Source organism: Pleurodeles waltl, chromosome 11 (assembly GCF_031143425.1).
Source record: "Pleurodeles waltl isolate 20211129_DDA chromosome 11, aPleWal1.hap1.20221129, whole genome shotgun sequence".
Taxonomy (NCBI): domain Eukaryota; kingdom Metazoa; phylum Chordata; class Amphibia; order Caudata; family Salamandridae; genus Pleurodeles; species Pleurodeles waltl.
This window is the reverse complement of record NC_090450.1, coordinates 136,986,149-137,006,767: the sequence shown is the minus strand read 5'-3', so window position 1 is coordinate 137,006,767 and position 20,619 is coordinate 136,986,149. Positions and strand designations below refer to the sequence as shown.

The window sequence follows — 20,619 nt, the reverse complement described above, 5'->3', positions numbered from 1 at the left end:
TCTTGACCCAGTGGTCTGCCTTCTTTCCCAATTCTTGGGGAGAAATTGGACCTAGGTCTACCAGATACTGATGCAACCTTTCATTGAAGCAGTTACTTAAAATGTGTTCTTTCATAAACAAATTATAAAGCCCAACATAGTCACACACTTCATTTCCAGTTAACCAACCATCTAGTGTTTTTACTGAGTAGTCTACAAAGTCAACCCAGGTCTGGCTCGAGGATTTTTGAGCCCCCCTGAATCTAATTCTATACTCCTCAGTGGAGAATCCAAAGCCCTCAATCAGGGTACCCTTCATGAGGTCATAAGATTCTGCATCTTTTCCAGAGAGTGTGAGGAGTCTATCCCTACACTTTCCAGTGAACATTTCCCAAAGGAGAGCACCCCAGTGAGATCTGTTCACTTTTCTGGTTACACAAGCCCTCTCAAAAGCTGTGAACCATTTGGTGATGTCATCACCATCTTCATATTTTGTTACAATCCCTTTGGGGATTTTTAGGATGTCAGGAGAATCTCTGACCCTATTTAAGTTGCTGCCACCATTGATGGGACCTAGGCCCATCTCTTTTCTTTCCCTTTCTATGGCTAGGAGCTGCTTTTCCAAAGCCAATCTTTTGACCATCCTGGCTAACAGGGGGTCATCTTCACTGGAGTTATCCTCAGTGATTTCAGAGGTGTTGGTCTCTCCTGTGAGGGAACCAGCATCTCTGACTATTATTTTTGGAGTCAGGGTTTGAGGGACCCTGTTCTCCCTAGATAGGACTGGTAGGGGGGAATTTTCCTCCAAGTCACTATCCTCTTCCTCTGAGTTGCCACCCTCAGAGGGGTTGGCCTTTTCAAACTCTGCCAAAAGCTCCTGGAGCTGTATTTTGGTAGGTTTGGGGCCCATTGTTATTTTCTTTATTTTACAGAGTGACCTTAGCTCCCTCATCTTAAGATGGAGGTAAGGTGTGGTGTCGAGTTCCACCACAGTCACATCTGTGCTAGACATTTTGCTTCTAAAAGTTGGAATACTTTTTAAGAATCTACAACTGGTTCTAGAATCTAATTCAAACTTTTACAAACTTTTAAACTCTAAAAGAAATGCTAAACAGGATCTAACACAAGGCCCTAGCAGGTCTTTTAAGAATTTAGAAAACTTTTCAAATTGCAAAAATCAATTTCTAATGACAATTTTGGAATTTGTCGTGTGATCAGGTATTGGCTGAGTAGTCCAGCAAATGCAAAGTCTTGTACCCCACCGCTGATCCACCAATGTAGGAAGTTGGCTCTGTATGTGCTATTTCAAAGTAAGGAATAGCATGCACAGAGTCCAAGGGTTCCCCTTAGAGGTAAAATAGTGGTAAAAATAGATAATACTAATGCTCTATTTTGTGGTAGTGTGGTCGAGCAGTAGGCTTATCCAAGGAGTAGTGTTAAGCATTTGTTGTACATACACATAGACAATAAATGAGGTACACACACTCAGAGACAAATCCAGCCAATAGGTTTTTATATAGAAAAATATCTTTTCTTAGTTTATTTTAAGAACCACAGGTTCAAATTCTACATGTAATAGCTCATTCGAAAGGTATTGCAGGTAAGTACTTTAGGAACTTCAAATCATCAAAATTGCATGTATACTTTTCAAGTTATTGACAAATAGCTGTTTTAAAAGTGGACACAGTGCAATTTTCACAGTTCCTAGGGGAGGTAAGTTTTGATTAGTTTTACCAGGTAAGTAAGACGCTTACAGGGTTCAGTTCTTGGTCCAAGGTAGCCCACCGTTGGGGGTTCAGAGCAACCCCAAAGTCACCACACCAGCAGCTCAGGGCCGGTCAGGTGCAGAGTTCAAAGTGGTGCCCAAAACACATAGGCTAGAATGGAGAGAAGGGGGTGCCCCGGTTCCGGTCTGCTTGCAGGTAAGTACCCGCGTCGTCGGAGGGCAGACCAGGGGGGTTTTGTAGGGCACCGGGGGGGACACAAGTCCACACAGAAATTTCACCCTCAGCGGCGCGGGGGCGGCCAGGTGCAGTGTAGAAACAAGCGTCGGGTTCGCAATGTTAGTCTATGAGAGATCTCGGGATCTCTTCAGCGCTGCAGGCAGGCAAGGGGGGGATTCCTCGGGGAAACCTCCACTTGGGCAAGGGAGAGGGACTCCTGGGGGTCACTTCTCCAGTGAAAGTCCGGTCCTTCAGGTCCTGGGGGCTGCGGGTGCAGGGTCTCTCCCAGGCGTCGGGACTTTAGGTTCAAAGAGTCGCGGTCAGGGGAAGCCTCGGGATTCCCTCTGCAGGCGGCGCTGTGGGGGCTCAGGGGGGACAGGTTTTGGTACTCACAGTATCAGAGTAGTCCTGGGGTCCCTCCTGAGGCGTCGGATCTCCACCAGTCGAGTCGGGGTCGCCGGGTGCAGTGTTGCAAGTCTCACGCTTCTTGCGGGGAGCTTGCAGGGTTCTTTAAAGCTGCTGGAAACAAAGTTGCAGCTTTTCTTGGAGCAGGTCCGCTGTCCTCGGGAGTTTCTTGTCTTTTCGAAGCAGGGGCAGTCCTCAGAGGGTGTCGAGGTCGCTGGTCCCTTCGGAAGGCGTCGCTGGAGCAGGATCTTTGGAAGGCAGGAGACAGGCCGGTGAGTTTCTGGAGCCAAGGCAGTTGTCGTCTTCTGGTCTTCCGCTGCAGGGGTTTTCAGCTGGGCAGTCCTTCTTCTTGTTGCAGGAATCTAATTTTCTAGGGTTCAGGGTAGCCCTTAAATACTAAATTTAAGGGCGTGTTTAGGTCTGGGGGGTTAGTAGCCAATGGCTACTAGCCCTGAGGGTGGGTACACCCTCTTTGTGCCTCCTCCCAAGGGGAGGGGGTCACAATCCTAACCCTATTGGGGGAATCCTCCATCTGCAAGATGGAGGATTTCTAAAAGTTAGAGTCACCTCAGCTCAGGACACCTTAGGGGCTGTCCTGACTGGCCAGTGACTCCTCCTTGTTGCTTTCTTTGTTCCCTCCAGCCTTGCCGCCAAAAGTGGGGGCCGTGGCCGGAGGGGGCGGGCAACTCCACTAAGCTGGAGTGCCCTGCTGGGCTGTGACAAAGGGGGGAGCCTTTGAGGCTCACCGCCAGGTGTCACAGTTCCTGCCTGGGGGAGGTGTTAGCATCTCCACCCAGTGCAGGCTTTGTTACTGGCCTCAGAGTGACAAAGGCACTCTCCCCATGGGGCCAGCAACATGTCTCTGGTGTGGCAGGCTGCTGGAACTAGTCAGCCTACACAGACAGTCGGTTAAGTTTCAGGGGGCACCTCTAAGGTGCCCTCTGGGGTGTATTTTGCAATAAACTGTACACTGGCATCAGTGTGCATTTATTGTGCTGAGAAGTTTGATACCAAACTTCCCAGTTTTCAGTGTAGCCATTATGGTGCTGTGGAGTTCGTGTTTGACAGACTCCCAGACCATATACTCTTATGGCTACCCTGCACTTACAATGTCTAAGGTTTTGTTTAGACACTGTAGGGGTACCATGCTCATGCACTGGTACCCTCACCTATGGTATAGTGCACCCTGCCTTAGGGCTGTAAGGCCTGCTAGAGGGGTGTCTTACCTATACTGCATAGGCAGTGAGAGGCTGGCATGGCACCCTGAGGGGAGTGCCATGTCGACTTACTCATTTTGTTCTCACTAGCACACACAGGCTTGTAAGCAGTGTGTCTGTGCTGAGTGAGGGGTCTCTAGGGTGGCCTAAGACATGCTGCAGCCCTTAGAGACCTTCCTTGGCATCAGGACCCTTGGTACTAGAAGTACCAGTTACAAGGGACTTATCTGAATGCCAGGGTGTGCCAATTGTGGATACAATGGTACATTTTAGGTGAAGGAACACTGGTGCTGGGGCCTGGTTAGCAGGGTCCCAGCACTCTTCTCAGTCAAGTCAGCATCAGTATCAGGCAAAAAGTGGGGGGTAACTGCAACAGGGAGCCATTTCTTTACATATCCCAACTTAAAATGGCGGCCACTTAGCAATGATGCATTGTCATGTTTTGACCAATCGAAAATGGCCACCGAAACAGGATGATGTCAGTTGGAGGCAGTCCCGGTAGTAGCACACACCCACACAGACACTGCTTCAATCAATGTTGATCTTAGCCTGCTGGGAACATCTTTCCCAGTTTCTAACTCACAGTGTAGAAAAGACGATCTTCAGCTGTAACCCAAAATGCTTCACAGCCCCGGAATAGTGGCTACCCACTGTGCAGCACACTCCTCAAGATGACGCGCTCGGATTAATTCTTCTCCTCGTCGCCAATTGTAAGAATCTCCACACCGAGTGAGTCTGGAAATTACTTTATTTCTTCAAGTACATGGAAGAAGGGAGACGTGCAGTTGCTCCGTCCACCATTCAAAACCGTCACCACCTCCGTTCTCGAATGCCTCCAATACATACCAGCGCGTGTGGAATTCCTCGCGCCCGGCATTCGAGAACGGTAGGCATTTACCAACACTACATAAGCTCAGAGGCTACATTTTGAAGCTGAGGAAAGCTGAGTAAAACCCCTGGGTGGGGGCATCCTGCTCAGAAAGTGAACACCCTGTCCCAGCCGCAAGACCCTTTTCTTTCCATCCCTGAAAGAAATACACAAACTGTTCCCAAACTGAAGTTATTACTTATTAGGTGTAATAAGGTAACCCAGTGTCAGTCTTTTAGAGAGAAGTCTTCCAACAGGGATAAATAATTTGGAGAGCTTCTCGCTGCTAGGACATGTAAAACTAGAAAAAACATGTCCTACTTTTTAAACACCTTGCACCTTGCCCTATGTTCCTTTAAGGCCTTTCTTAGGGGTGAACTATAAGCAATAAAATGGAAGGTTTAGGTCTGGAAAAATGTTTATTTTGCATGTTGGAATGAGTGTGTAAAACTGTTATAAAAGCTGCAGTGGCAGGAACTAAGACATGTTTAAATGGCTACTTTAATGGGTTGCACAATGTGTGTTGCAGCCCTCTAGTAGCATTTAATGTATAGGCACAGGGTAAGTGTAGTACTGTGTAATATGGACTTATAAGTAAATTAAATGTACCAATCAGGTGTAGGCTACTTTTACCATGGCTTCAAGGAAGGGCACAACCACTCCACCACTGGGTACAGTATTTAAAATGACAGTGCCATAAAAACCAACAAAAATGGGCTCACTAAAGGATGGCAAGTAGAGGAATAAGTCTGGGGTGACCCTACAGAAAGGGTTAGATCCAATATTGTGCATCTAAGTTTGCAGTGCTAAAATATGGCACCATGTCTTTGGAACTGGGATCAATTTGTGGTTGTCTCTAGTTCTCTCGGTTCAAGTTTGAGATTAGCTCTTACGTCAGCAGAGGTATTGTTAAGGCGCGAGGACACTGATATAAAAATGCCCTGGAGAACCACTCTGAGCATGTCTCAAAGTGCTGCTAACAGCATTACATCCCTTATATTTTCTTTCATGAAGTTCGCAAAAGTCTTCTTAATCTCCCCCCCAAATTAGGTGTATCATGGACGAGAAGTTTATTAAATCAACCATTTGACCTTTGCCTCTTCAGTCACACATTGCAATTGTCACTTTAAAAGGTTTTATGACAATGCATGTGCATCTAGACTACTCCCCACCAGTAAATGGTGGAGCCTTTCATAGTTTCAGCAGGCATGACAGTAGGCAATGTTGTTTAGATTGGACATCTTCTGTGTATCCACTAAGTCCAGTTAGGCCAACCACTCCCTGAAGTTTGTTAATGGTGAGTCCATGCCTCTATACCTCTGTGTTGATGTTGTGTTTTTCAGAGAGCAGGAGCAAGTTCGGGTCCTGATAGATACAGAGATGCCGTTACCGATCCTGGGTGCATAGATGGAAAACGTCTGTTTCCTTGTGTTTTTTTATTTTTTGCTCTTCTTCATATCCAGTCTGATGGGTTCCTGGCTGCAGCTGTGCCAAGAGTAACTTTAAGTAATGAGCTTTTCAGCCAGATAGCCATGGACACCTTTACGATGGCTTTTTAGATCTGTAGTTTTAAAGATGAGCACGTAGGGAAGGGGAATCATGCATAGTTTAAAGTTCCTGGCATATCAGGCTCTTGATACCAATCCTAATTGGATAAAATTTGCATCTACCCAGACATGGCTTGCCTAGAAATGTTAATGGTATTAAATAAGCCAGAATCTTGGATTACTAAGGTTCTGTTAAGCATTGTTGATTGATATTAGTCTTGGTCAAAGTCACATTCTTTTTGTGAAAGGCTTTTTCCATACTAAGGGCCAGATGTATCAAAGATCTGTTTTGCATTTCTTAAATAGCGAATTTTGAGAAATCGCTATTTAAGAAATGCAAAATGGGATGTATGAAATTTGAGATTCAGTAATAGCGATTTCTTAAAATTCGCAATCGCTATTACTGAATCGCAATTAGAGAATGCGACTCTATTCATCCAAATAGGCCTGTAGGCCAATATGTGCGAATGGTTTTGCATTTCCCAATTTTTGAATTCCAGTTTGGAATTCGCAAATTAGGTAATGCAAACCCCAGGGTGATGGGGGCCTAAGGCCCCCTCTGATGCACCTTAAAAAAATATTTGTGGACATGTGAAGCACACACATGCCCATTATAATGCATTTTTTAAAATGTTATATTTTTACCACCAAATTGGATTTGGTGGTAATTGCATTTCCTAAATGCCCAATTCACATTTAGGAAATGCTGGATACATGTGCTTTGGAAATCGCAAATAGGAATTCCCTATTTGGGATTTCCTATTTAGAAAATCGCAATTTGCGATTCTCTAAATATGGTCGCAATTTTAAGGAATTGCTATTTTAGTGATTACTTAAAATTGCACAGCGAATGCCTTTCATACATCTTGAAAGGCATTTCTGCATTCGCAAATGGACGAATTTTGCAATTCGCACCGTTTGCAAATGCAAAATTGCTTGATACGTCTGGCCCGAAATCCTCAACCAAGCTCCTTAAAGCAAATGACGAAATTCTGATTCCCCTTTTTATTTGTAACACCATTGTGAAACTTGAAGAGCTTCAGTAACAAAGGTGTATTTCTCTCTCGATGGTACATGTGAAGGGATTTGCAGATTATGCCACTTTTCACACCCACCAGCAGGAACTAAACTGGATAGCATAAATTCAAGAAGGTTTTAATGTTCAATTCTTAAAGGATAAAGTAAATTATATACTCACCAATTCAGTGAATTTAACAAAAGGTAAATAATAATAATTTAAAAGCCTTGTGGACTGAGAAATGTATCATAATATTTTGAAGTATCAATGATAAGGGTTATGTACATGAGAAAAAAAAATCAATAGATGTAAAGGTTAAGAATTGGTTTATTTTATGACCCTAGGCAAATTTATACATAGATTCAATAACTAAAGCCAGACAGGTTTGTCAATATGTGTGGTATATTCTATACATACATTACATACATAGACAGAGACTAAACCTAATCAAATGATGTTGATGCTTAAAAAATGGCATATCAATTTACATGTGTATGGGTTAGAGACAGTGCATTGGCCCTTATGTTACAAGTCATTTTTCTATAACCGTTTCATACAGCAGACCCTTAGGCCCAGATTTATACTCTGTTTGCGCCGAATTTGTGTCTTTTTTTTTAAGCAAATCCAGCGCAAACCTAACTCTATATACAGGTCGATATGGCCTTTGCGTCATATTTACCCCCATGCTAAAATGAAGCATAGGGTGTAGGGGGCCTTAAATAATAACTCTAAGCTTGCTTAGTGCCATTATTTAAAGCCTGGGTCAGGGCAGGCGTTAGGGGACCCGTGGGCCTTTTTCCAAGGGCAGAGACCAAGGAATGGCCCATAGGTGCCCTTCCCTAGCCCCAGGGACACCCCCACCCACGCCAGAGGGACACCAGAGGATGGAGGGACCCCATCCCAGATAAGTAAGGTAAGTACAGTAAGTATTGTAATTTTTTTTTCAAAGTGCTATAAGTGGCCTAACTTGGGCCCCCCTACATGGCACTAAGCCCAATAGCCATGCCCAGGAGACATATGTCCCCTGGGCATGGCCATTGAGGTGGTAGGCATGACTCCTGTCTTTACTAAAGATGCATAAAATGCTTCTAACAAGACCAGCCTCATCCTTTGGGGCACAACCTCCTGTTCCACCTACGCCTCCCCCACACCGGCTAGCGTCCTTTTTCAAGACGCTAGCCAGGACTTATTGCCGGCTACCATCATTCCATAAATATTACACCCAGCCGGTGTCTTGGAATGGGGCTACCCGGCGGTAAACCTTTTCACGGAAAACTGCATTAGCGCAGTTTTGTGTGAAAAAGTATAATCTGGGCCAAAATGTTTAAAACACTAGCACAAAGGCATATTTTAAGAATGATCTGTGCTATTTTATTAAGGAAGACATCAATAGACTGGACTCTACTCCTGATGTCTATTTTCTATAACAAATTCATCTCTAGATATATGAAAATAAAACCATTCCATTTATTTACGATTCACGTATATTGTGTTGTTGAAGCAACAGTTCACTAACATTAATAAGGAGTTCATCCAATCAAGGTAAGTGCCCTGACAGTAAGATGAAATGCCAGCAATAAAATATGAACGTTTTCATACTATTAAATAAATTTATTGTAAAACACTGTAAACATATCGTAATACAATACCTCTTCTTGTTTCTTTAAATGATCCCTTTGACACTGAATGAGAAAGGAAACAGGCGGCTGGGTTCTTGAGATATAAAGTCCATATTTTTGTAATGCTTGTGAATCAAGAGAGCTCCTAAAAATGGAAAAATAATGTATTATATCTCTATTATATATATTTCACCTATTTGCAATCTACAATATTACAGGCTTTAAAAATGTAATATTTAATACTATGGCATGCTCCCTAGCATCAGTATTCTCTTTAAAACTTAATGGGCTGTCCCACAAAAAGGCCTACATTTCTAGTTGTCTGGAGTGTAATTACTGCATGCTTTCTTTGGTAATATTATCACTCTGGATGAATACAAGTTTAGCGGGTGCAGTTTCACCACATCGTGAATACCAGCTCAAACACCGCTCCCGATTTACGACACCCGTCAAAAGTGAATAGAAAACTCGAGCTGCCATGAGCTATTCGGATGATCCCTGCATGTAAACACACAGGGAACAACCACACAGGACTTTTTTTTTAATACTCTCCGATTTTCTAGGGTGCGATAAATGAAGGAACTCTGGGCACATAATAAATACCCACATCACAAGTTGCAGAGGAAGCTGTAATGCAGAAGGAAATACCACAAAAGATTTCCACCAGCTCAGAGCAATTTGTAAATTGGTGGGAATGACCAAAAACGTGTTTGTGAACCAAATATCAAAAAGTAGAAATGTCTAAACCATAGGAAATATACAATTTATAAATATTTATAGCATATTGACATGTTGTGAAGTCACTACACATACCATATGAAAAAGGCAGCAATAATGAGCAATTTATAAACACCCACATGCGCAGTAGTACAAAGGACTATAAGTAAGTACAGCAGCTCACCTTACTTGCAGTGCCAATCAACACCATTAAGAGAGCAGCTGACCAGGTTATTATGCTAAAAATAATGAAGATGCAAGCCTAGATAACAAAACTGTGAAAACAAAAAGAGGCAGCTGTCCAGCCACACAGGATACATCTGCGGCTCTACAGGAGGTGCACTAACCCTTCCATCATTACTTCAACCTACATCCATAGCATGAATAGCCTGGGCACGGATAGTATACAGGACCTGCTGCCTGACATATGGGACAAAATATAGCCTAATGTAGGCATATATAGTTGGCAGTGCTACATTTCCTGGCAAAAGGTGAATTCCAGTCACCAGTGGACGGTTTGCAGGTGATGTTCCAACCCACTTTCAGTAAAGTCCTGAAGCAGCGCCACTGTGGTTGGTGCCACAATGTCATGTCATCCTTACAGTTCAATGCAATTGTGTGCTCTCACAACATCATAAGTGCATTAAACTGCCCTCATGTTGCATTAATACGATACTGACAGGGCAAACAGATATTTTATAATCACAAAATCCAATACAAATAACATACAAATGTGGATTCAAGCATAACCTATTGTTGAGCTTAATCCGCTGGGTTAACTCATAATTCCATGATCCTAAGAAACAGCAGAATCAGAAAACGAAGGAGAGATGGCAACCCCCCTTGACTTCCGTATGAAGAGTATATATCACTATGAATATACACAACCTTTTCCGTAAAAATCAAATCATGCAGTGTAGGCACTGTTATGGTGACTGTTTCATTCTATCATCATCCTGGACAGTTTTTCAAAACTTAAGTTCGCCAGTAATTTTGAAATCGATACACCAGCCATGTCTCTCTAAATACCTATACAGTACTTCTATAATTCATGAACATAGATTAATATTTGGGATGTGGAGCAGTAACTGCTAATCTTACTACGGCTTAAACTGCTAATCACAATTCTCATCAGGGTCAACTCTAAACGTCACCAAATTAACCTGAGCCCAGCTCCCTTGTAGCTATGGGATAGAACAGATAGGCCTAACTCAAGGCAATGAGTAAAGTATTTATACAGTACATACAGGGAGTGCAGAATTATTAGGCAAGTTGTATTTTTGAGGATTAATTTTATTATTGAACAACAACCATGTTCTCAATGAACCCAAAAAACTCATTAATATCAAAACTGAATATTTTTGGAAGTAGTTTTTAGTTTGTTTTAAGTTTTAGCTATGTTAGGGGGATATCTGTGTGTGCAGGTGACTATCACTGTGCATAATTATTAGGCAACTTAACAAAAAAAAATATATACCCATTTCAATTATTTATCATTACCAGTGAAACCAATATAACATCTCAACATTCACAAATATACATTTCTGACATTCAAAAACAAAACAAAAACAAATCAGTGACCAATATAGCCACCTTTCTTTGCAAGGACACTCAAAAGCCTGCCATCCATGGATTGTGTCAGTGTTTTGATCTGTTCACCATCAACATTGCGTGCAGCAGCAACCACAGCCTCCCAGACACTGTTCAGAGAGGTGTACTGTTTTCCCTCCTTGTAAATCTCACATTTGATGATGGACCACAGGTTCTCAATGGGGTTCAGATCAGGTGAACAAGGAGGCCATGTCATTAGATTTCCTTCTTTTATACCCTTTCTTGCCAGCCACGCTGTGGAGTACTTGGACGCGTGTGATGGAGCATTGTCCTGCATGAAAATCATGTTTTTCTTGAAGGATGCAGACTTCTTCCTGTACCACTGCTTGAAGAAGGTGTCTTCCAGGAACTGGCAGTAGGACTGGGAGTTGAGCTTGACTCCATCCTCAACCCGAAAAGGCCCCACAAGCTCATCTTTGATGATACCAGCCCAAACCAGTACTCCACCTCCACCTTGCTGGCGTCTGAGTCGGACTGGAGCTCTCTGCCCTTTACCAATCCAGCCACGGGCCCATCCATCTGGCCCATCAAGACTCACTCTCATTTCATCAGTCCATAAAACCTTAGAAAAATCAGTCTTGAGATATTTCTTGGCCCAGTCTTGACGTTTCAGCTTGTGTGTCTTGTTCAGTGGTGGTCGTCTTTCAGCCTTTCTTACCTTGGCCATGTCTCTGAGTATTGCACACCTTGTGCTTTTGGGCACTCCAGTGATGTTGCAGCTCTGAAATATGGCCAAACTGGTGGCAAGTGGCATCGTGGCAGCTGCACGCTTGACTTTTCTCAGTTCATGGGCAGTTATTTTGCGCCTTGGTTTTTCCACACGCTTCTTGCGACCCTGTTGACTATTTTGAATGAAACGCTTGATTGTTCGATGATCACGCTTCAGAAGCTTTGCAATTTTAAGAGTGCTGCATCCCTCTGCAAGATATCTCACTATTTTTGACTTTTCTGAGCCTATCAAGTCCTTCTTTTGACCCATTTTGCCAAAGGAAAGGAAGTTGCCTAATAATTATGCACACCTGATATAGGGTGTTGATGTCATTAGACCACACCCCTTCTCATTACAGAGATGCACATCACCTAATATGCTTAATTGGTAGTAGGCTTTTGAGCCTATACAGCTTGGAGTAAGACAACATGCATAAAGAGGATGATGTGGTCAAAATACTCATTTGCCTAATAATTCTGCACTCCCTGTAAATAAAATGACACCAAAACAACAAAAAACCAGAGAGGGACTGGAGATATTAATTTCCAAAGTTTTAAATAGAAACAGCACCAATAAAAATAAAGCACCAATTATAGTCTTTAGACCAGTACCTAGACACGGTTTGAGGCTAACCTCGATGGAGCCATGGTGGGAAACATCAAATGGACTGATCCCGGTGAAAAGCTTCCAAACTTTCTTCTGGTGCCCTGACAACCGTTGAAGTGCACTTCAAACAAGTCCCACAAGACTGCAGCGGAAGGCACTTAGAGGCTCTCAAGTTGTAAGGGAGAGGCCAGCTGCAAAATATAGTCCAAGTCCAACTCCTACTATTCAGCTGAGCAATTCAGGGAAAAGATCTCTTGAAGCTTGTTGTGTCCCTGTGGCCACATATGTGGTCATCCAATTGATCCTTGATGTCTACCTCTTTTGCTGGGTACTAGAGGGAGTAGGTCCTGTTCTTCAGGGCTCCTCTCGGGTCACAGACAGGAGGTCCAGTCCCTTTCTGTTCTTCTGCAGGTCCAGAAAGTGTTCTGATTGGGTGCTTTGGGCTGCACCATTTATGCCTGTCAATGGGGGGGACTCTTGTGCACTCCATAATCAATGGGGTAAAGGTTTCCAGTGGTGACCCTATCTACATTTGCAGAAGTTCCTCTTGTGGTTTACTGGAAAGAGGCCAAAAATTCCATGTGTCACAGCATTTTCATGATGGCAAAAGTCTTTGGTCACTCTAAACTGGGGCTCTGAGGACTGTGGGTATGTAACTGAGTGCACTATGGAATTCACTTGTGTACTCCAACATCTAAAACTAATATCTGCTTCAAGCAGTCCCTGTCTCCTCAACAAACAAGGAGACCAATGCCTGGTAGGACAAAGGTAGGGTCCTACAGCACCTAGGGGATACACAAGAATTATCCTTAATCCTGGTTTCTTCCTTTTAAGTGTGCCAAAGTGTTACATGTAGCCCACACAGACCTGTTAGACATTTTGTAACACTGTAGTGTCAGTAGGATTCCTACAGCCCCCACTCTGAAGCTTTTTCAGAGCTCAGAGGAGTCATTCCTACCCATTCAGGTCAATCTATTCTGTAGCTCCTCGAAGGGATTTCACACTTAGTTCACACATTATTCCGGGCTGATTACAGGCTAGGAGTTGGCTGAAGATAATGCCAATTAGCCTTTTAAACGCTCAGACAGGTGAAGGGTAACTTTCTAAAAGTTACTTTTTCTTAACATATATTTGAATTCCAATTTCACCATTAAATTGGATTTTAATAATTAATAAAAATGGTGGTTTAATTATTTTTCTTTTTCGCCCTATTCCTGAGTTAGGAATATTAGTGTTTTAAACTGTAATTTGGTTTTCTATATATGTCAGGCATGCCACAGTGAAATAAAGTTTGGGCCTTGTCACTGTAGGGACATGGTAATAGTAATTTTCAACCTCGTCTACTTTTAAATCCTATGCACGCTCCTGTGTGTGCTATAAGGCCTACATAGGGGTGACTTACCAATAATTAAAAGAGAGGTCAATCTGTCAAAAAATATTATTTTGACAGGTCCCATTTCAGGTTTTACACTGCAATAGTCAGGCTACACAGGTTACACCTGTAGCCATGTTCTCACTGCCACTGAAGTGGTTGTCACAAGTGGTGTTGCAGTTCACTAGTGGCATTTATTTTCCAGATACCTGGGTGGAAATTGTCCATCAGACACTAGGGACCTATATGCAAGTTAAAGATGGAAACAGGGAATAAGCCAATTTAGCAATTTTTGAAGGGAGAGCACAGACAATTTATTCTTGGTTAGCAGGGGTAAAGTGCACAGAGTTCTAAAGCCAGCAAAAATAGAGTCCAGCAAAAAAAAAAAACATCTGGGATGTCCACACAGAAAAGGCACAATTGCTATATAGAGCAATGCCTAAAATACCACAGTTGTAAATATTTGCCTCACACAGTGACTCTTTAGTAGTATTGAACAACTTAGTAAACGTCTGCTAGTCTATCCCCATGGCACCTCCTTTTCAGGAAGGGCCTGGAGAGACTTTTTTCTTTGTGAAGCATCTTATCCACAGATGGAGAAGGCCAATATCCAAGCCCTCCTGAGTGACTGTAGACTCATTTCGAACATAGCAATGGATTAGATCTTGAATCATTAATCTAGCTGGACTCTTCACTTAGGTGCCCTCACGTGTTCAGTTCTCGGTGTCTTCCCAGCTATCATATGTTTTAGCTAATCAATATGTACACCTACATATAAACTTAGCCCCCACAAGACATTTCTACTATCCTACTAGGATTCAAGTATGTGAACTATTTTAAATGGCTTGCTTCTTACAAATGTAAGGATTACTGCATGTGAGCTTGTAGAATTGCAGTCACTGTTAGGAATGGAGTCCATGTTGGACTTCCTGGCTCTATGATACTCGGTGATAAAGCAATGCCTGTTCTTGAACAATTTATAACGCCCATGAACTATGTTTACTGTTTTTCACTCTGTATGCTGGGAACACAGTTATGATGCAAGGCTTTCCACAAAGACAGCACCATGGTGTACTCATACATGCTTGCTTGAACAAAATGCTGAGACATCTGTCTTCCTGGGCATGTGTTGTTTTCCTAAGTAGAAAGTCGTCTGATTATCATGTGGCACACGTTGGCCACTGTATGGTAACCACTGTGACTATTTTCCTCTGTCTGACCCTATGAACCAATGTTATGAAACTGTGACTGGAACTTTGATTGTAATGTTCGAGAACTTGAACAGGTGTCAAATATTGATTGGTCCAGAGATGAAACGCCTGGTTACTCCTTTGTGGGCTGGGAGGATAAAAGATTGTATGTACGTTCTGCAATTTGGACTCTCAAAACTGGCTTTGCCAATCAGAGTCTCTGTGTCACGTTAAATTAAATTTTTCTTTCTACTTTCCTTGCCAAGCTCCTGTCATTTGTTTTTACAAGTTTTTAAAGCTTTTACAGACAGATTACCTAAAACAAATTTTATGGGAGCTTCTGTAATATGGTAGCACTCTTAATAAGTAGCTGTATTCATTAAAGATATGGGAGGCAACTTCCTGCTTTGCATAGGCAATCCAAATGCAATTCATAGAAAATTGAGCGATGTAACTTCTTGTCCCATTAAGGAACATGTATCAATGGTATCAATCCTACTTCTCTGTCCGCTTCCTGTTCTGTAGATGCCAGATGCACAATGTAGGGATCTGAATAAAGTCACAATTACTTGTTCATTGGTAAGACAGCCTAAGGAGTTGCCAGTCTTCTCTGCAATTTCCAGTAGTTACACGATTTGCAAAGATAACTGCTGCGCCAATATTTCTATAATAATTCTGTCACTAGATTTGAGACAAGTAAATGTTTGAATTTAATGACTTGGTACTATTTTGAGCGAAAGTGTTCTGATGAATTTAAATATTCTTATGCATCAGGTAATGTAATTGATAAACATTCTAATATTAATTTACTTGATTGAACTGTAGTTTGTGGCATGAGGTAAATAAACAGCTTATGGTGCGATACTGCTAAAGCTGATGTATGTACATATATATATCAGTATAATTATGGGAAGTAAACAAATGCTGAAAAGTTGTACTTTTGTTAAATATGCAGCTTAGCTGAAAAATAGTTGTCAATGCTGTTTTGTGTTTAAAACAGCATAATAATGATTCCAAAAACAGAGAATTGTGTTCAATATTCATGGCCTAAGGGCTGTACAAATTGCAATGGTAAGGGTGAAATCTTAGGAAATAAAGACAGTATGAGAAAATGGACTACTTTTCCTTCAGGCTTCTATTATTTTCTACCCTGCACAATGCAAAACAAAAATAATGCTACTTAAATGTTGTAAAGAAATTACGACCTTAACATTAAAGTCCGCTTGCATTTCAAAAGAAAACAAACGTCTGGGAAATTATTAAAAACACCAGTATGCTCACTGCACTTCTGGCCGATGGACATTACACATATCGCAAAGGTTGCTAGTGAGCACATAAAAGAACACATCTTTGTTGTGGTAGATGTCAAGTCTCTTTGACATCCTATTAGATAGTAGAATGTAAGGGATTTCATTCCTGAGGCAGATGTCATGCATGAAATCATATTAGATTCTTGGGTGTATGGAATGTTTTGCCTCAGCTGATGGAGAGAGATGGATATTCTTCAGTTGTGAGTGGATAGGATACTCCTAATAAAGAACCTACTCATCCTATTTGGACCTCTCATCGTTATTACATTTGGCGACGAGGTGAAGACTTTGGGAGTATCCTAACACAGTTTCAAGTGTGTAACCATTTGGATCTCCTATTTGGGAACACTTTCATAAACATCATTCTATTGAAGACTTTGAAGGAAAACCTGTTTAACCATCTTCTTTAAACTATCGTTCTGGTGAGCCAAACTTTATTTTCATCGCAAACTCTTAAATATTACTTTTCAACCTTTAAAACGTTATTATTTCGTGTGCATGTGTTCGCTCTCTTTCGGAGCCGAGACGTACTGCACGCGTGCCACGCGTTGTTCTTACTTGCATGTGTGATTTCCCGAGGGCATTCAGCTGTGTAAAGAGACTCATTGAGGAAGTGAAGGAAGTCTCTGCATTTACGAGGGCATTCAGCTGGCTAAAGAGGCTCACGGAGGAAGTGAAGGAAGTTTATCCATTAACGATGTCACAGAGTGTACAAGGGACATTTCCTTTAGAAAACATACTTAGTGCTTTCCCATTCTACAACGTGATAGATGCCAATTTCACAATATGGATAAGGGAGATTTCCTTTAGAAAACAGACCTTTTGCCACAACGATTACAACGATATAGACATATTTTGGAACTCATATCTGCATAAAACATTGTTTATAGTTCTAAAAGTAAAAAAAAAAAAAATGTTTTTTTTGTTTTCTTTGACTATTCAAACTGTGCATTTGCACAATTAAATATTAGTGAATTTGACAATGCAGAATATATCACCTCCACCTTTTTTTCCTAACCATGCCAGGAGAACCACCTATAAAATGGTCAAAATGGAAAAAGACATTTCTTCACTACTCCAGAGTATGTGCCACTAATTTATCTAATGAAAGGAAATCAGCTTTGCTTATGCATTGTTTAAGGTGTGAAGGACAAGAGATTTTTGAAACCCTACCCAATACAGGTGATGAAGGAACTGATTTAAATGAGTTTGAAATATGTTTGAAAAAACTAGACCTGCATTTCTTACCAAAAATTAGTACCATTTCGGAGCGGTACCATTTTGGCATGAGGGAGCAAAACTTGGGGAAAGTATTGAAGAATACATCACTGCTCTAAGGAAGTTGCCATCTACATGTAAGTTTGGAGCTACTATTGATGAGCGGATTAGAGACCAGTTTATGTTAAGGTGTTCGAAAGATAAAATCAGACAAGGATTATGGAACAAGGATGATCCATCCCTACATGAGGTTTTCATCTTAGCTAAGAGCGTGGAACACTCTTTAGCTTGTGTTGAGGAATTAGAAAGAGGGAAAATACTGCGATAAATAAAATTACTACAAAAAAAGGAAAATTTAGGAAAAGAAGCAGATAATGATAAAGAGGAAGATAAAATTAATCAAGGACAGTGGACCAGATTCAAAGACACAAGGTGTTTCCGTTGTGGGAATAATGGTCACTATGCCTCATCTAAGAAATGTCCAGCCATCAATATGATTTGCAAACTGTGCAATAAAAATGGTCATTTTGCCAAGTGTTGCAAGTCTACCAAAAGTCTAACGTCGGTGAAAGTTGTTGAAGACTGCATTCTATCGGTTTCTACGTGCACTCAGATGAAAGGCATCCAAGAGATATTGTTACTAGTTTAGGTGTTGAGAACGAAGTACTGTTCGACTCAGGAGCATGGTTGACTTTGTTATTGAATGATTTATTTGACAAACATTTAAGTCACAAAGTTAACAAAGATCCTGATGTTACTCCCGGTGCGTATGGTGGGCAAATCATTGAACTGAGAGGTTATTTTGAATCTGAAATTTCTTTCAAAACAAACACAATTTTTGGGAACATTTATGTTCCGGTTAAAGGGGACAGTGTTTTGAGTTGGCCGCACCAGAGGGAGCTGAATATTATTCTGGACCCCAATTCATCCACACCTATTATGATCAAGAACGAGTTTATTGAAAAGCTGCAGAGTGTTTGTGAACTTTCTGTGCAGGATGAAAAGGGAGAATTTCCACCAGACTTTGTTAAAGATTACAAGGCAGTGTTCGATGATAGATTAGGTTGTCTAAAGAAGTACGTTCATCGCATTAAGATTAAAAAGGGTTCTGTTCCTGTGGCTGCCAATGTACGTCCCATTCCCATCTCTATGAAGGATGATGTCAAGAAAGAAATACGTAGATTATGTGATGAAGGGATAATTGAGCCAGTAGAATCCCCTGAATGGATCTCACCCATTGTAGTTGCACGCAAACAAACGGGAGGAATTAAATTATGCGTAGATTTGAGAAACCTCAATAAGTGTGTAGTCAGTGATCAATTTCTGCTACCCAACATAACTGAGATGGTCACGTTATTGCATGGGTCTAAATATTTCAGCAAGTTAGATTTGACCTCAGCATATCATCAAGTTATGTTACATGATGACTCAAAAGACTATACCACATTCATCACACCATTTGGATCTTTTAGATTCAGAAGAATGTCTTTTGGGTTGGTGTCTGTAGCAGTGGTATTTCAACGTATGATGTACAACTTGTTCGGTTCAGAACCTGGAGTAAAATGTTTCCAGGATGACATTTTAATACATGGACAAACTGAAGCAGAGCATGAGACGAGAGTTAGAAGGGTTCTTACTATTTTGAAAGATTATGGTTTGACCCTCAAGCTTAAGAAGTGCTCTGTCTGCAAAACTGAAATTGAATATCTAGGCCATAAAATCAGTTCAATGGGTTTGTGTCCAAAGGAAGATCTTGTTACGAACATTTTGAAACTACGTAATCCTGAGAAGAAAGAGGAATTGTTGTCTTTTCTTGGAATCGTAGAATTTCATGCCAAGTTCTTACCAAATTTAGCCTCTAAAACAGTTCACATGCGTAAACTGCTAAAAAAGGGGATTGAGTTTGTGTGGGATGATAAATGTAAGGAGGAATTTGAAATTATAAAAAAGGAACTGTCTACTGTTGGGAGCTTGAATTTGTTTGATCCGGATAAGAAATGTGTGATCAGGACAGATGCCAGCATGAGAGGTCTAGGGGCAGTTTTGTTACAGGATATGATGGGTGAAGGTGTTCTCAAGCCCATAGTGTACAGTTCCAGGATTTTACAAAGTGCTGAAATGAATTATTCTACGATTGAGAAGGAAGCCTTAAGCGTATTTTGGGCAGTCAACAAATTTAAGAATTTTGTGTGGGGAAGAGAATTTCAGATTTTCACTGACCATAAACCTCTGGTGGAGGTTTTTATGAAGAAAGGTCTAGATATGATTTCTAGTAGGATTAGTAGGTGGATAGTTGGACTACAAGATTTCTGTTTCAGGGTGTTCTATGTTCCAGGACCCAATAATAGGATTGCTGATTGTTTATCGAGGCTTAGTTCTGAAACAGAGAATGTTTGGAAAAGGTTCAGGAAAATGAAGTTAGTGTGTGTAGTGTAACAGGAGGAATTGTAGAACAAGATGAATGCTTAGGAGCGGTAGTTGAAGATTCTATGTTACAGCATGTGTGCAAAGGACTTAGGTATGGGTGGGAGTTGAATATGAAGCGAGATGAAGAATTAGAAGGATTTTGGAAGGTGAGAGAGGAATTGTCTATGGAGAAGGGTCTACTTTTGCATGGTTTAAGATTAGTTGTTCCGACTGTCCTGAGAGATAAAATTATAGAATTGGGACATGAGGGACATCAAGGGATGAGTAAGACGAAAGCTAGAATTCGTCTTAACTATTGGTGGGCAGGCATGAACCTAATGATTGAAAGGAAGGTCAGAGATTGTCCAGATTGCTGCAATAGTGACAAAGCATACAAGACTAGACTACCACCTATGTGTATTAGAGATGTTCAAAACAAACCTTGGGATGTAGTAGCTGTTGATGTTGTTGGACTAATTCTTGGGAAAGATGGATCCAACTATATCCTGATTTGTTGGATCAGTTTTCCAGGTGGGCTGAAATAGGCATCAGTAGTGTTATGGAAACCAAGAAAATATTTGAATTCTTTAATGAAATTTTCAGCCGTGAAGGTTTGCCGAATACTATCGTGACTGATAATGGGCCGCAGTTTCTTTCTTTTGAAATGGAGGAATACTTTAGGTGCAGAGGCATTGAACATAGAAAGTGTTTTTTATATCATCCAGAAGGAAATGGTACAGTGGAGAGATTTAATAAATGTATAAAGGAATGTATACAATTGGAAGTTGCAGCAAGCAGGAATTGGAAGGATGGTCTTAAAAGTTTTCTTCATGCTTACAGGTTCTCTCCTCACTCTACCACTGGTAAAGTTCCTATTGAACTTT

At 41.3% G+C, this 20,619-nt stretch overlaps 1 protein-coding gene across 2 annotated transcripts in view; it reads right to left on the bottom strand.

Moving 5' to 3' along the window:
- The window catches only part of LOC138266585 (uncharacterized), an 808,694-nt gene that overhangs the window by 62,490 nt on the left and 725,585 nt on the right, over positions 1-20,619 (bottom strand). For both annotated transcript variants that reach the window (XM_069215427.1, XM_069215428.1), the window contains exon 6: positions 8,627-8,741. In XM_069215427.1, coding sequence (XP_069071528.1) covers positions 8,627-8,741 — 115 coding nt within the window. The remainder of the gene's footprint in view (positions 1-8,626; positions 8,742-20,619) is intronic.